The 16,453-nt window shown below is 36.3% G+C and overlaps 3 protein-coding genes across 3 annotated transcripts; all 3 read right to left on the reverse strand.

Moving 5' to 3' along the window:
- Nucleotides 1–132: 132 nt before the first annotated feature.
- On the reverse strand, nucleotides 133–3,327 carry LOC120261154. The gene is made up of 8 exons (XM_039268899.1): nucleotides 3,270–3,327; nucleotides 2,540–2,866; nucleotides 2,121–2,192; nucleotides 1,490–1,554; nucleotides 1,143–1,299; nucleotides 831–911; nucleotides 658–747; nucleotides 133–565 (listed from the first exon to the last, which is right to left on the reverse strand). The coding sequence occupies exons 2-8, from the start codon at nucleotides 2,834–2,836 to the stop codon at nucleotides 443–445; spliced, it is 885 nt and encodes a 294-aa protein (XP_039124833.1). The 5' UTR covers nucleotides 2,837–2,866; nucleotides 3,270–3,327; the 3' UTR covers nucleotides 133–442.
- Nucleotides 3,328–5,107: 1,780 nt separating this feature from the next.
- Nucleotides 5,108–6,814, reverse strand: LOC120260687 (aquaporin NIP2-1-like). Its single transcript, XM_039268227.1, has 5 exons — nucleotides 6,541–6,814; nucleotides 6,224–6,448; nucleotides 5,785–5,979; nucleotides 5,633–5,694; nucleotides 5,108–5,510 (listed from the first exon to the last, which is right to left on the reverse strand). Exons 1-5 carry the CDS (start codon nucleotides 6,649–6,651, stop codon nucleotides 5,261–5,263), a joined length of 843 nt encoding a protein of 280 aa, XP_039124161.1. The 5' UTR covers nucleotides 6,652–6,814; the 3' UTR covers nucleotides 5,108–5,260.
- A 4,145-nt stretch (nucleotides 6,815–10,959) lies between these two features.
- Nucleotides 10,960–16,295, reverse strand: LOC120261433 (probable apyrase 6). The gene is made up of 8 exons (XM_039269320.1): nucleotides 15,584–16,295; nucleotides 15,018–15,130; nucleotides 14,135–14,242; nucleotides 13,665–13,719; nucleotides 12,772–12,957; nucleotides 12,261–12,358; nucleotides 11,948–12,144; nucleotides 10,960–11,554 (listed from the first exon to the last, which is right to left on the reverse strand). Exons 1-8 carry the CDS (start codon nucleotides 16,134–16,136, stop codon nucleotides 11,284–11,286), a joined length of 1,581 nt encoding a protein of 526 aa, XP_039125254.1. The 5' UTR covers nucleotides 16,137–16,295; the 3' UTR covers nucleotides 10,960–11,283.
- Between the last annotated feature and the right edge of the window lie 158 nt (nucleotides 16,296–16,453).

The raw sequence follows: 16,453 nt of genomic DNA on the forward strand, positions 1-16,453 counted from the left end.
GTTTTAGTATTTGCTGGCACAAATGGAGTTCATATATAGAGCTGACTTGATGGGCAAATATAATCCCAGGAAACCTAACACATCAAATTCCCTTAAAGCTCATACTTGTACAGGTATTAACCAAGGGGAGAATAGTCAACTTAACATGCTTGAAGGTGATGACAAGCATGATAAGTTTTTTTTCCTTTATTTTATGTCTGGCAAGAAAATCATACAAGATAACAAATGTGAAAAAACATGTTTTATGTATTTACATAAGATAGGTAAAAGCATTAGGTCCGTTGTAAAGAGAATCACATAATGAAATATGAATAGGGGAAACCCTCAATTCTCCCCATTGTGAAGTATCATAATAAAAGGGGTAACCTGCTCAACAATTTAGACTGTTTACTGCTTTGAAATTTCCAGGGAAAGCCAAACACAAAAGGATGGCATGGAGCTATTATTGATGTGGCTCTTGTTGGGGCGTGGTCGGTGACTCAGGTGCTATTGTGAACTGCAGGGCCCTTGCTTGTGCCGACTGGATGATGAATGCTACCTCAGTTGCTGCCAGAGCAGCTGCTTCCTGCGGGTTTGAGATTATGGATAAAAATATAATAATATATTGATTGAATGAATATTGTAAGTAAATTTTGTCTAAAAATTTTGAATATCAACCTGTCTTTGTCTTCTTCGCTGTAACACGCTAATTGCCCAAGCCATTATGTAACATGGCAAAAGAAAACCAGCAGCCCTCAACAAGAAAAACTGTAGAACATAAATGAATTAGAAAGTTAAATCAAGGCCGTAAAAACAAGAAAATGATTCGAGTGCTTGAGAATTTTACTCACAGAAAAGTAGGTGGAGGCGTCATCATCCCCATCAGTGTTGGTGATGGATAACGCATGCCTCAACAGCAAAAGCGCCATTAGCTGCATTTAATGGAGAAGAGAAATCCGTGTTAGTCCACACAATACATAAATTGGATGCCTCAACAGGAAGCAATTGGTGGTGCATATTTAAAAGGGCATGCGCAATTCAACATCCAAGGGCTCTTTTAGTTAAACAATATAATTTACAAAAATAAAATTTAAATGATTCTAACCCAGTTTAAATATTAACTATGAGGAATTGCAGTCCAAAAATACACTGTAAGAACTTACAACTAGAGCAGCAGAACGACAAAATGCAGCACCATTAGCATTTGTGTCAGAGTACTCATCATAGTCAGCTTCAAGAAAGTGGCGCTGTGCTGCCGCCATTGCAAGCATTCGCGGGTCATGTAAGTCTAAAGGAGCGCCACTGATGGTCCAACCTCCACTGCAACAGAAGTAGACATAGCATGACAAGAACAACAATGGAAAATTATCAAGCCTCACAGACGATACCAACTATCAATTGGTCCAATGGCCAAAAGATTTATTGAGAAAGCACACAGTTGGGTTCTTCAGGATGCAGAATGCCTTCATAGTCTTAAAAAGCAAGTAAATATGCATAAATGACAACTTGCCTAATATCAATTGTGGTTTCATCAGGCTGAGGTCGGGGAGGTGCAGTATAGCCAGGCTTGTATGGCTGTATATTACAAATGCCCTTGTTAACAGAAACTCAGATAAAATCAATTGCACTTGAGTTATGGACCGTACAGATATCAAAATCAGGACAATGTAGAATATTTAGTATATGACATGTTATTCATCACCTACATGATTATAATAGATGACTTAATGAAGAATATCACTAAACTCAAAACTACCTAATACCGTTGATGATTATTAAGAGAAAAGGACATGATGGCTAAAGTAAAAAATACAGTTGAAGTACTTTACAAAATGTCAGGACATAAACTTTCATGAAAGTCACAGTTTGTCCTGAAAACTGATATTTGTGTATTAATAAGGCAATTCTCTTCATATTGAAAATCAAAACCAACCAGTTATCTCTAACAAGAAGCTACGTTATCATCATTCTTCCACCAAGCAATGGCATGGTGGAGATATATAGTACTCAGGAATTAGTACCCTTCAGTTTTACGTAAAATGAAATTTCAGTCCTATTAAAGTTAATAATATTTAGATCACATATAATGCAAGATAAATTCATGCATATTTTGAAAACCCACTGCCATTTTTGGGGCTCACCTCATGGCAGATCTCACAGGTAATATCTCCTTTTTCATTGCACCAATGCTGGACACAAGCTCTATGGGCATACTGCACAGGAAAGAAAAAGCCAAATAAGAAGTACTACAATAGATCAAGAAAGAAAATACTCATTCTACTAAAGCAAGGTCAATGGTCCCAAACACTAACACGCTAATCAATCTATTAATCTCCATTTGGGTAACATGAAGCAATACATCCCATGCTTATATTGCAACATTTTTGCATTAAAAAAAAAACCACCAAACAAGTCTATCATACATTGGATGCACGCAACACTTAATTTACCAGGTAAGTCGCATAAGAGAGTTGACCTAAGTTGCTTTCTATGTGACCGTATGTCAATGCAATCACAATGAATTCAAGCAAGCAAGGTTAAAGATTTTGAAGAAATATACCTTCAAGCTGCCACTGCAAGCACAGGGTGCCTCCAGGTTCTTGATGTCATCCTCCTCCTGGCAAATGCGGCATTCTACAGTCTGTATAAGAGGCTCCTCCTCATCGCCATCATTAATATAAACTCTCTCCTCCACAATGCTAGAATTCATCTGGGATGATGGTGAAACAGAAGAGCCCACATTATAAGTTGAATCCCCAAAAGACGTTGACTTCTCGTCTCCTTGTGTCGTATCAATGGTTCGTGGTGTGCTAAGCCGATCAACCCGATCAACACACAACACCAGATGATCCCCCATTGGCCAAATCCCTCCCACCAACTAAACAAACTACCAAAAAAAAAAACATCTTTTAAACAAATTTACTCGTAAAATCCATCAAATTAGCTTAGAATTCCGAAATCATCAATCAATGGGCTAATTCAAGTTCCTGCAACGACAAAGACTGTCGAAATATCACAAAACAATCCTAATCCCGGAGTACCGCTGAAACCAAAACCTAAAATTGAAAGGAACCCCAGAAAACAATCATCATATATCATCACAAATTGAAAGAGAAAGGGGAAAAAGATCCCCAGGGAAAAGAAAATGCAAATCGCGCGCCCTAGAAAAACCGGTCTGGGTGAACAAGAACACCGAATTGTACGGTTTCTTCCGGCGAATCCGATTCCAAACAGGAAAATTCACGGGAATGGAAAACAAAAGGGGGAAATCGAACGAAATACTCAAATACCTCGAGAGGGGCTTTGGATGATGAACGCGCCTCGGTTTGGTCACGGACGAGGACCGTGGAATGAGAAAAGCTTCGATTTTTATAGCTCCAGACAATGCCATCTCAGGCTCGTTCCTTCCGAGCCTCCGTAACGGCCACGTAACGGCGAAGGTATGCCTCGGTAATAAAAGTAAATATGTTGATTTATAAATTCTCAGACACACATTGTATATTAATATTTCTGCTTTTTGTTTTTACCCATCTTAAAAATTCTAAATAATTACCAACGATGAAATGGTCTAATAATAATCAGATCTCCATTAGAACTCTTCATATATTTTTATAAATAACGAGAGTTAAAATTATGAGTGAGGGTCTATTTTATGGAGTATGAGTGTGATTTTGTGCAAGTGGTCCCAGCTTCTATATATATGCGGGCCTCAACCCCACTTGATCCGTAGAAATTTGTGCATGTCCATGCTTTTTTTAGCTGGTTAGCTGCTCATCTTCATCTTGGGAAAGAAAGATCTAAATTATTTATCTAATTTAATAAATATATATTGATAAATAAGTGATAAATACCTTCATTTGAAAAAAAAAACAGAGGATGCTTACGATCCAAAATTACAAATGTGGAGTAAAGACCTCAAAACACTTATACTCTTAGCTTTAGTGAATTTTTTGTTAAGATTTCAGTCTTTTCCTAAATGAATGATACAGTATTAATAGGTCAAAAAGTTGTTGGTTAGGCCCGGAAAATTTACTAAAATGTTTTTTTTTTTAAAATATTGTTATCATGTTCTAGACTCAAAAAAATTATCAAAAAAATGAAAATAATATATTTTATTTTTCTTCATTGTCTTCAATTATAACGGACGTCCCGTCTTACCTGTCGCGGTTTCGGTGCGCGTTAGTTTCAATTTATTTCTAAATTGTACTATGTTAAAGTTGAAATAGCACCTATGATGCTGACATTTTCTTATATATAAAAATAAATTATATGATTAAGTTAATTACTTGTACTAGTTATAATAAGTTCCTTCAAAGATTGGACTAAAGAAAAGTATTTTATTAACGAAAGAGTGGGAGTCCATTTTGGTTATGGGAATGATCAAAATCTAAATATCAAGATACTAGACACTTGTCAATGTGTACATACATTATTGGTATAAATCCATATATAATCTTATAGTATAAATTACCACTCCTTCATAATTAATGCAAATGAATCTTCTTCTTATTTATTATATAAATAGGAGAATTATTTTTAAAATCTTTTAGTTTGTTCACAATTCACCACTAAACTTTTAATATTTAATAGTAAAATATCAAAAATATTTTTATTATATATAATTATATAATGTATAACTTAATAAATTCAAAGAAATTTTGAAAATTTAAAACTGATCATATATAAATCAAAAGGAAACTATTAATGAAGGCACTGGTGAAGGACCCGTTCAGAGAAGACCAGCTTGTGGACCTTTAGAATTGTCTTCATTTATTGACTCAGTCAATGTGTGCATTAATTCTCATATTGGAGTAATTACCAAGACTTTTCCTTGGCATTTCCAAACAAGCACTTGATAGTAAGTCGTCCAAATAAAATAATGGGTGAGTAGTGTCGGTTTAATTTTTTTTATTATAATACTGTATAATATTATAAAAATATTATAACAGTAATATTTATTTACTATTTATTAATTTTTTAAAAAAAATATAAAAAAAATTTATTATTAGATTGTTGTTCATAATATATATTATTTTGAACGTATACAATAAGTCTTTATTACCCAGCATGTTAAACCGCTTGTTACTCATATAAAAAAAAATATTCCTTCAAACATAATAGCCAAGTGGAAGATAAAAATATATTCCAATATTATTATATATAATAATAATAATATGTTACATAGATAGAGGCTTATTAAGATAGCAAGCCCCTTGATTAAGAACAAGATTAACAACCCATAATGAAGATTAATTAAGGTTGTTGAGCAACAGTGTTTAATTTAAGGGACTGGCATTTCCTCATTACTTGAGTCCTGGCTCTGCAAGCGACGAAGCTTAAAAGAAGAGAGCTTCTGAGAAGAAGAGACATTCATGGAACTATCACTCTCTCTAATGAATTTATAAGCTCCGGCTCCTAACAATGTCCCGGTCACCGGACCGACAAAATAAACCCATAAACCTTTGTACTCTTTGCTCGCCAATGCCGGTCCTAATGTTCTTGCTGGATTCATTGATCCTCCTGATATTGGCCTGCCATTTTTCATCACTCTCAAAATTTAATTAATATGTGTATATGTATTCTGTAAATATATTTTTTTTCATTTCATAAATTTCGATAGCATTCAACATGTGTTTTTTGAATTCATTTTTACCCAGCAAAAATGGAAGCTATGCAAACTGAAGATCCAACTGCTAACCCTGCTAACTCACCTACCTACATTCAAAAAATTAACAAAGTTAATTTAAACACTGAACAACTGAACAATAGAAATGATATATATAGTTAAATATCCTGATCACTCACTGCTTTAGTATCCGTTGCAACGGCAGAAGTGACAAACATCATTGTAAAAGTGACGATGATCTCCATGACAAGAGCTTGGAACGATGTGCTCGAAGGCATCGTGGTCCCAAGTTCGATTAATGGGTGAAGAACACAACGTAGAGTGAATCCAGAGATGATGGCTCCGGTGAGCTGAGCTGACCAGTAGAATGGCACCTAATGAACATGCATATGCATGCATGCATGACTTGTAATTAATAATTACAATTGAATTTGGTTTGCATTGAAAAAAAAAAATTATAAATTATTTTGCCTGCATTATTGTTGTTGGTAACCACCAAGATGATCAATCATCCGTTAAATAAATGGGTTGTTGGGCAATTATTTTGTGGGGCACCAAAACAAATTAGCAAGATGGAATTAATTTTAATTAATATTGTGATGAGGATAAGATCATCACCTGAAGCCATGGAAAATGCCGGAAAGCAGCAAAGGCAAGAGTGACTGCAGGGTTCATGTGAGCACCGGAGATGTGTCCTACTGCATAGATCATGACGGTGACGATAAGGCCTCCGGCGACCGATGCGCCGAGCTTTGAAACACTGCTCTCGTTCTTTTTACTCAAAGCTGCAGCTCCACAGGTGACAAACACTAGCAGAAATGTAGCAATGGCCTCTGCCACCATCTACAAATTAAACAAATTAATCAAACAATTCATTCATGCAAAACTAACTAAAGAGAATTAATTATTGCTTAACTTTATATATATTTGATTACCTTCTGGACAAACAAAGGAGGGAGATGTGCAAGAAGAACATGTTTCTGAGACTTTGCTGCACTTTGAGCTATGGCTATGTCATGAATCTCACAAGCATGAGAAGAGGCCATTGTTAATGAATTCAGAGCCAACTGATAATATCCAGGTATATGTGTGTGTGTGTGTGTGCGCGCGCGCTCAGAAAGTGTGTTTGTGGCTAACTATTTGTGGAGCATGTTGTGAGAGATGGGAGTGGGGATGGTTAGGCTCACCAGACTAAGTCTGAGTGGTAGGCATCCACTCAAATAAATCTCTGGTAGGTATTAGTCCTTGGCATCCCTTGAATTGCTACTGCCTTATAAAACTTTATATCAATGTTTGCATTTATTTTTTCATAAATTATTTCTGACTTACACTGTTGCACACTTGCACCATATCAAATTTAATATGTTTATTGTTTCGATAAATGCAACTCCAGTTCTTAAAAAGGCCAAATTAAAAGAGACTAACACCAACAATAAAAAAAAACTTTAACTTTGTAGTAAATTTACAGTAAGAAGATCTTAGTAGACTCTAAAACAATTATAATGATTCTGAGGTTTGACAGAAGTCAAATGTTTCTAATATTTCGCTTGCTTCTTTCTTTATTATTTATTTATTTTACTGTTATTTGTTCATTAGTTATTGTCTCGTCTGATATCTTGAGTGTTTTGTTTTTTTACTTTTTGTGAATTTGTAGTTATTTAGTTTATTCTCTTTTGTAGTTTAATTTTTTAGTTCAGTTATAAATATGCCTCTTTTTTGTTTGACACTCTAGTAAGTCTGTTTTCCGTTAAATAAATGTGATTTATTTATCTTATATATATATAAATTGCTTGATTAGCTGGTAATTGAGTTTAGGTGATTATTATATATGTTCTTATAAAGTTGGAAACTTATCTACTCTAACTTAATTAAGACCTGGGGCCACTATGATTATATGTAGGAAATAATTAAGATCAGGGACTTAATTAATTACAGTTGATAATTAAACATGATATATGTTTGCTTCCTTGACACATGTAAAGAACTTGGGTGAAACCTGTCTTTTATTTATTGCTCTGAGTCCTTTCTTAATTTATGTGTAAAGTACAAATAAATTGAAACTGGTTTGGTAGGTATTGCCATAATACTATATAAACCTTTTTTTTTTTGGAACATTATTGAAGACTATAATGTGTGATTCCCAAAATTTCAAGTTTATCAAGTCATATAACATAAAAAAAAAAAAAAGTTTATCAAGTCATTTCATTGTCTATCATGATTTGACCCTAATATTTGGATGGAACTAATAAATATTGTTGGAATGCTTATCATTTAATTAAATAATATGGAAATTACCAAAAACAACATCAAAATTGAGCCATGGCCTGTCATTCTTTAGGTAACTATAATAATAATAATAATAATAATAATAATAATAGTGATTCGGAATCACTCAATTTTGATGCATTATGAACGGTGATGTGTGCTTGTGCTTCACCCTGAGGGTCTCCCTTTCTACACTCCGATGTTTCACTCACATCCTCTAAGCGACGAAGGTGGGGATCATTTTTTGGATAACGAAAAGGTAGACGATGAGGCGTTGCTGGCGTTGCTCGACCTTGAGTCACTGAACGCTGAATCACTGGTTTACCTAGATAACAGTCTCATTGAGGTTGGAGAACAGCCTTGGAATAAAGAGGATGTTGTGGCCGTTGAGGGCAAAGCTGCTGCATGCGATGTGCCGCAAATGGAGGTGCCCACCCAACATGACGCATATGGAGATGCCCACCGTGAAATGTTTTCGCGGCTCCGTTGGACACGGTTGAAGAGTTTCACTCCCGTGTCACTCAATTTGGATTCGCCATTGGTTTATCTTTGCAGGAGGCCATGAGTGAGCTGAAGACGAAAGAGGTTGCCTGTGACTACAGAAAAAAGGAGAGTGCGGCTCCTGGGATCGTGTTAAACACAAAGAAAAGGACCCGACCGGTGAGCGACGCTCCCGGGGTCATGTTAAACACGAACAAGAGGACCTGACCGGTGAGCGGAGCTCCCGGGGTCTCGTCGACTCTTCGGTTTGTTTCGTTGTTTTGTCAAGAGAACTTTGCTACCGGGGTCTTACAGGAAAATTCAGAGGCGTGGATTGTATGTGATTCGGCCTTTGTCGTCTACCATGGGGGCGGGGAGGCTCGCTGGCTTGATTTGGATCGGACCATTGGTCGGTCACCGTGTTTCAGTCCAAGAGGCAAGAGCCCGCACCCAAGTGTTTTTTGACGTCGCATGCTTTAAGTGCGAGGCCTGACATAGTGATAGACAGTACTCATGTTGTCGAATTGCTATTGGCCGATGTTACTGAGGTTGTCGGACAACTGTGCGACAGAGGAAACTTTGTCTCTTCCTTGGCGAAAAATTGGCTGACACCTGGCGCGTGTCTGGTGTTGCATGTGAAGCGCTTGTGTGCGCAAGAACAGGTTAACGCTGAAGGAGGTATCTTGCATGGGCTGGCGAAGAAGCTGCTGACAGCTAGCGCATGTCTATTGTCTCTTGTGATGTGCCTGAGTGTGCTGGACCAGGTTAACACTGAGGGAGTTATCATGCATGAGCTAGACATGCATGGGCCTTCTTTGTCAGATGGGGTCCAACATATGGGCCGCCCAAATTCTTTTGGGCCTCGGACACTAGCCAACATATGGTGGGGAATTTTGTGCCCAGTGCTCAACAAGCACATGTTAAATCCTAGGAGTTTGATCTCTTTTGTGTTCCAACCTGGACAACATCAAACCACAATCTCCACCCCCCATTTTACTTGGATTTTCATGCATGGTAGTAGGACCCTTATTCCGGAAAAATTAAGAAATATTTTAGTGAGCTGGGCACGTGATCTCCTGGTCGAAGATGCTGAGAAGAGCATTTTTATATGTTCGGAGTCTACTCATGTGGTGGTGGAGCTTAGCTCTCGTCCGATTGGAATGAAGTGGGTTCTTTTAAATTGGTGAAACTTGTTGGTCTACAAGCGGGTTGTCAGCTGAGAGAATTTTTGGAGTTTTTAGCGTCCTGTGTCGACTTTGCTGGTGGTCGGCCAACCGGTGGGATGGACCCGATGCAGTTGGAGGGTTAGGCGTGTTTCTTTCCACTCCTGTTAATGGAAGTTACTTTCTGTTGTTGTTTGTTCACCGGCTCTATTTTTCTTGTTTTGTTGTTGTTTTGTGTCTTTTCCGCATCTAGTGAATTTTATGTATTAGTTTTTTTTTAATGCATGTGTTTATTCACTTTTTTAAAATAATAATAATAATAATATGCTCTACTGAATCAAATATTTTATGTTTTCTTTTACCATCAAATTCTATTTATTGAGGTTGATTTCTTTCCGTTAAAAATTTTATATAAATTAAAATTTTATATTTTTAGAAACTATGAGCTAGCTCATTGATAACTATCTGTATTTATGATTAAAAGATTTCAAATTTAAATTTCTCAGATAACAATTTAGAAGATCAATCAAATCATTATAACTGATGTATTTTTGTACCTGTTTATTATTAACTTTGTTCTTTGTCGACTTTTTAAAAAAATATATATATTTTTTTAATAGAGACTGCTGAATTTTTAACACCCCTAGTTTATTTTTGTGGGGCAATGGAATTCCTCTTTTTTTGTGCAATTTTACACCCCACTCATCCTGTCTCTGCTCATTTGTTTGCTCTCTCTTATTTTCCAAATCTATGGACGGTTACGGACGTCAGTGATGGTGTTGGGCATTGTAATTTCACTAATTTCATACATTGATCCCATCATTCACTCTCACTCATGCCTTGGACAAACATTTTTAAATCCTTTTGCAAGTAAATAAATCCAGAAAAAAAGTTATTTTTTTTTTTAGGGGGGTGGGTTTCCTAATGAGGATTGTGATCAGGATTAGCAGATAGAATACAAGTTTGAGGAATTTAATATTTATTCAGTCGACTTGCATGAATTTTGCTGGTGTTTCTATTTCCATTCTCAAAGTTGACCTCATGAGCTTTAGTCAAAACCTTATCAAAGATTGACAGGTGATCATCTTTGGTGACTGTACATCTTTCTTAGTTCAACATTTAATAAATCCAAACATTGAGAATCAGAGTTTAGCTAAAACTTTTTTTTTTTTAAAGCTAAGATAAGAATAAACATATATATATATATATATATATTAAATTTACACTGATGGTTTATTTAAAGCATGGGAATCAAGCAATTGTCCAATGCTGCATTTCCTCAGCTTACATGTTTTGTATGATTGTTTTAAGGATATCGACATCAAAACTCCTGCTACACTTAATTTGTATATTGTTAACTGAGCATAATTTCTGATGCCTGAAGTTTACTGTTCAAGTAATGTTTGTTGCTACATATAAGCAAGAACAACACAAAAGAAAGATCTGTTAAGGACAAACAAAATCTGCTGATTTTGTCATTGAAAATATCTCAACATTCTTCCCAAACCATGAAAAAATGGATCAATCAGCTACAATTGTTTTCTTGAGAGATCACTAGATCAGACTCTGAGGCTCAGATAACTCTTTGATTTGTGTTGTTTGATTCATGTAACAGATAATACAAAAGAGGATATGGCATTGAAATAACAGCGTATAGATTCACTGGGGAGGTCGCCGCGTGCAGTCAAGATGTCACAGAGATGAATAATGAACAATGGTGAAATTAATGTGAATATTTGACGGTCGTACAGATGTTGCTACTGTCTCCATTTATCGCTTGATATGCCTAATAATATAACGTCCTTTCTCCATGTCATAAATAGTCTTCATCTGTGTTCTCTTTTTCCATCTCGACGCACACCATGCCATGGATATCAGTAAAATAGAGACAATGCAAAGAGAGAGGAACCCAAAATCTTCATAGACAGTAGCCGTGACCAAACTCAGGTGATCGGCATTTGGTTTCCATGATCTCTGCATGATGAAAGCTCCCAAAGCCCAATCAAGGGGGATGCCACCTACTTGATTTGTAAACTGAATCCTGCCCATGAGAAGATATTGGTAGATATCAAAGATCTGGAACATAGTTAAGAAGGTAATTTATCTGTTTGAATAAAGACAGGACATATCACTGCTCTGGGGACATTGATAACACCAAGTATATGATAAAACATGTATGAGGTTCATACATCAGTAGTGTCCACATAAACAGGGACCTTGTCTAAAATATTAACTACCGTCATTCTGCTCTTTGGAAATTCCAAAACTTCAAAGCAATGTAACAATAAGGAAACAGCAAGATCGTAATGTAACATAAATTCAGACCTCAGTGTGTTTGATAGAGCATGATAAGGAAAATATCTCAAACAACAAAAACAAGAAAGGAATATTATCATGTCCAAGCTTAAAGATGAAATAAGGCATCATGCCACACCTTGTGTCTTCCAAAGCAATTCCAAGGCTGTCATGTAAAAGAGCAATAATGTATGCTGAAGAAAAACAATACTGTAATAAATCCTCTTCCTCCAAAGTGGGATATTTCTGCTTTAGCTTTGACCAATCTTCTTGACAAAACCGTTCCCCAGCCAACATCATATCAGAAAGCAATGATGTTGGCCTGAGCTCAAAGAACTGTCCAAAAGTAGGATAATAAATGAAGAGAAGAACCAATATAATGAGAAACAATATTTCATTATGTGCAAAAGATGGCAAGAAAAGATCAAGCAAGAAAGAAAAATCTTTTATACCTTTGAAGTATGAAAGAAATTTTCAGTTGCCAAAAATCTCCCATTCAGCTTGGGTATGAAAGCTGATCCCAGATTACAGGTAGCATACAAGCATTTTTCTGCAGACAGAAAGAAATAGGTAAGGAATTCTGAATTAAATATGCAAAAAAAGTATGATGATTGATAGATCCTTTCCAAAGAACCAAGCATTAATAACAGACACAAGTGCAGGATTCTTATGAAACAGAATCTTTTGCATGCAATGTTCAAGACATCTACTTTGTTTGTCTTTCCCGGCGCAACAAATCAAAATCTTTATATAGGGATTGGTTCACGAGTAGTGAATTAAAAAATCCATAGCAACCATAGATTTCTAACCCCCAACATGCATCATATCAATCCACAGCAGATGTTTTAATTCAATCTTAGAGGATGTGAACTGATTTCAAGTGACATGCCTAAAAAACAACAAGAAAAGTTCTGAAAGCAAAATGACTTCCAGGTGGCCAAGGTTTATGTGCACACTTGTTACCTTTCTTGTTCTGTATCAGCATCAACGCAGAGGTCCTGCATTCTGAAAAGTTACCATTTGCATGAGCAACAGGATGATATTTTTCCTGTGAACTGAGAACCCCACCAATCTTCGATAATCTCACACCATCAGAATATCCTTTAGGTGTGCAAGGATCTTTATACTCTGTCACATCAGATTCTATAGCTGCAAAGAAGAAAAATATGTAGTTCATATACATAGTAGCAAAACCAGTTACAAAACTAAAGATTTCTCCAATCCCTATACACTTTCACAGGGTTTTCTTAAAAAATCTGCACTGGTGTTGTATAGTTGAAGGCTAGAAAGGAAACCCACATAGACAAAAACCAGAAACCTGATGATGTTTGCAATATGTTTACTAAAGAAACCACTAAAGAAACCCACAAAAACCAAAAACCAGAAATCACTAAAGATTCAATGTTGTGCTCGCATAAAACAGTGATGTTCTTGAAGTTATCATTATCACCTCAATATGATTACTAATGCAGTTAGAAACATACTAATATTCAAGAAAAATGTGTTTGCAATATTTAGAAGCATATTCATGATTAATTAACCAATTAGACATTATTTCGCTAAATAAGATAAACTTCCAGAAATTTCAACCACTTCCGCACAGGTAAAAGCAAAACTAACTCCAATAATTGGTAAAAGTATGATATGTCCAGGAAGAGGTAATATGTATTTGGTGACAAATGTTTAGTGAGTTATCAGCACTAACAAAATAATGAAGAGGGCAACTGGAACAAGTTTCCAATGAGAGAGTCAAATATAAGCACTATCAAGTACAAGCAACAACAATATATAGCTGCTATTGATAACCAAATAAACCATTTGGAATAAAGTTTTATCCAAGTGAGGAAGCATATTACATGACTTGAAGTCCCTTGAGTTTAGCAATTCACGAAGTGACCTGTACGCGACATTCTGCAAAATGGTGTGGAATCCATTACATTAGTGCCCTTCCCACGTCAGGGTTAAAATTGTCTTCTGATCAAGAATTAGCAACATTTGAGCTCAGGCAAGTGAAAATTAAAAAACAAGAAAATTGGCTCAAACAAAACTCATTAGGTTTTACCAAAAGTTAAGCCCGTCTACATCAGGTTAAGAAATCAAAATAAATAAATAAATAAAACTGAACACAACCAAGTGAAATAATGCATCAAGCCAAGAGACTTTTAATTAATGAATATAATACATCAGCATTAACAAGTCAATGATCAAGTCATCAATCGAATGATGTAATTACAACTCATAGACAATGGAGGTGTACTAGAGTAGATAACCACAAAGTTTTAGACTGGAGATATAGAATGATAGAATTGAATTTCTACATTGATACCTGACCAAGATGAAGGAAACTGTGGCTATAAAGATTATAAGTGACCTCTCCAAATTTAAGCACATGGGAGAACTCAGGAGGCACAGGTTCATTGGATACAAATGATACCTGAAATTAAAAAGAAGAAATGAATTCCTTGTCTGAAGAGTAAAAACACTGGTCAGAAGGATCAAGGTATATAAAATTCCTGCATAGCATACTATGCGGATGCACTCACATCTCAAGGCCAAGACCAGTGGTCCAATACAATAAATTGGAAATAGGAAAAGCTTCCAAAATGCCCAAGTCTCAGGCAATACTACATAACATCAATGAAGATTAGATATTCTTAACTCATACGTTATGCTCATAGGAGAAATGTAATATTTTCTTAAAAGAAAACATAACTAAAGGTTTCAGTTTCTGTTGATAAATTCAGTTTGTCTTAGATGCAGTTGCATGAAAAAAAGAACCATATCAGATGTCCAGATATCTATCAACATTCTGCACATCTGATGCCCAAATTATTATAGTTAGTGTTAATTATTGTAGTTAGTGTTCCACAGTTAATGTGCTTGGGCATATATTTCAATTTTCTTAAAAGATAAAATTCATTGGAGATAAATATTGTAAACTAAATGAGAAGTATCCCTGTAATGGTCAAACAGGAAAAAAAAAAAATGCATTGAGAAAGGAACTGCTTCTAAGTAATCAAAGGCGCACAGAAGTCTAGCAATGTGGAATTAGAAAAAGTCAGAAGTTCATTATTAACTACATTAAATAAGATGGTTTATGAATACACACACAAAAGTCAGAAGAACCTTCAGGGCAATTATATGGTTAAATTTTAATTGTTACAGCGAAGTGGGGACTGATCAGTAAGATGTAGAATAGAAGATGAGACCTGAGCAGAAGCCCCACCAAGTTCAATTATCCCAGTGGTATTCTGGGGATGACTCCCCAAAGTACCAAGGGCATAATTAGCAGCAACCCAAGCATAAATTCCTTCATCAGAGCCTGCGAAAATATTACATAGAGTATAAGGTTTTCCTTCTGTGAGGTGAGAAATGTTTAAACCCACGGTCGCGATAAAAACTGACAAAATTAACTAATAAGAAGTCGGGGGCAAAATCTTCTCTCATGAGTATAAGATTTCCTGATGGACATAGAAGACATCATACAATCTCAGAGGACCTTCATAAATGGGAATCTCTAAGAGACGGACTTCCTTTCACCTAAGAAGAGGAAGAGTAATCACAACATGACGCAAGTTGTGATATCAATCAAAAAACAATGCAATATTGTATACTTATATGAATTAACAAAATGCATATCAGTTAAGGTTGATCTATGATTGGTTTGATCTTTTGATTTAAAATCAACTTTTTGCCAATGCATGGAGGATCATGAATTCAAAAGAGCTTCCAAACAAAACAAATTCAGTGATCCAACAGCAAAAAAATAACTTGCCTGAAATCACAGACGCCCAATCGTCCTGGAACCGGAACCCTGAAAATTTCAACACCTTTCTACAAGCGTCCAAAATCCTTTCTTGAGCCCCAACATCCAGCAACCTAAGCCCCGCAGTCGCCATGAGCCTTACCTCCGTATCTCCCCACAAATCCCTTGGCACTCTCCCTTTCCCAAACTCCACTAGCTCTCTTATCAGCTCTCCAGCCTTTTCCGGCTCCGCCGCAAAGGATGAAAGACCCGGTGCCACCCTAATCGCTGCGGACCCCTCAAAATCGATCTCTGGCATGAAGTCCCTCCCCATCCTATATAAAAACACATGGATCCGAGTCCCAGTACTTCCGCCATCGATGATTACCCCAAAATTATTAGCAAAACGTCGTCTTGAGAAGATATAGAGGACGAGGAACACCACTATGAGAGCGGAAACGGCGACAGGGATCCAAAGGCGACAGAAAAGAGATTTAGGTTTCCGGGAATTCGGATTATGGACGAACATCGTGGTCGTCGGATCGGAATCAGATGTCTGGGGGCGTGCATTGCGCCTTCGCATCAATATAAAGAGCTTTGGATTCCCAGCAATTACCAAGAAACGACTAGGGTTTGCATCCCTCTCGAGCTCTCTCCATGCGACGGAGCTTCGGAGATTTCTCCGGCGATGGAGAGAGAGACACACACAAGAGTCTCCGTCTCGCGGGGTCTCAGTCTGTAGAAATTCTTTCAGAATGTTAAAGAAAAGTCCTTTTATAAATTAAGATAATACAAGGTCCTAAACGCAAATGTCTTCAAAAAGTTCAAAAAGGTCCCTTCTGAGTTTCTTTTATAAATTAAGATAATATAAGGGTCTACATGCAAAAGTTTTAGAAATAG

Source organism: Dioscorea cayenensis, chromosome 5 (assembly GCF_009730915.1).
Source record: "Dioscorea cayenensis subsp. rotundata cultivar TDr96_F1 chromosome 5, TDr96_F1_v2_PseudoChromosome.rev07_lg8_w22 25.fasta, whole genome shotgun sequence".
Taxonomy (NCBI): domain Eukaryota; kingdom Viridiplantae; phylum Streptophyta; class Magnoliopsida; order Dioscoreales; family Dioscoreaceae; genus Dioscorea; species Dioscorea cayenensis.

What these genes read in the sequence shown, in the direction of transcription:
- LOC120260687 (XM_039268227.1), bottom strand. Translation starts at nt 6,651, where the DNA reads ATGGCCTCTTCTCATGCTTGTGAGATTCATGACATAGCCATAGCTCAA. An exon ending in CTCCTTTGTTTGTCCAGAAG is followed by an intron (nt 6,449 to 6,540) that starts GTAATCAAATAT and finishes TTTAATTTGTAG; the next exon opens with ATGGTGGCAGAGGCCATTGC. An exon ending in TTGCAACGGATACTAAAGCA is followed by an intron (nt 5,695 to 5,784) that starts GTGAGTGATCAG and finishes TTTTGAATGTAG; the next exon opens with GTAGGTGAGTTAGCAGGGTT.
- LOC120261433 (XM_039269320.1), bottom strand. Translation starts at nt 16,136, where the DNA reads ATGCGAAGGCGCAATGCACGCCCCCAGACATCTGATTCCGATCCGACG. An exon ending in TTGGGCGTCTGTGATTTCAG is followed by an intron (nt 15,131 to 15,583) that starts GCAAGTTATTTT and finishes ATATTTTCGCAG; the next exon opens with GCTCTGATGAAGGAATTTAT. An exon ending in ATTTCTTTCATACTTCAAAG is followed by an intron (nt 12,145 to 12,260) that starts GTATAAAAGATT and finishes ACTTTTGGACAG; the next exon opens with TTCTTTGAGCTCAGGCCAAC.
- LOC120261154 (XM_039268899.1), bottom strand. Translation starts at nt 2,836, where the DNA reads ATGGGGGATCATCTGGTGTTGTGTGTTGATCGGGTTGATCGGCTTAGC. An exon ending in GTCGTTCTGCTGCTCTAGTT is followed by an intron (nt 912 to 1,142) that starts GTAAGTTCTTAC and finishes CATTAAATGCAG; the next exon opens with CTAATGGCGCTTTTGCTGTT. An exon ending in ACGCCTCCACCTACTTTTCT is followed by an intron (nt 748 to 830) that starts GTGAGTAAAATT and finishes TATGTTCTACAG; the next exon opens with TTTTTCTTGTTGAGGGCTGC.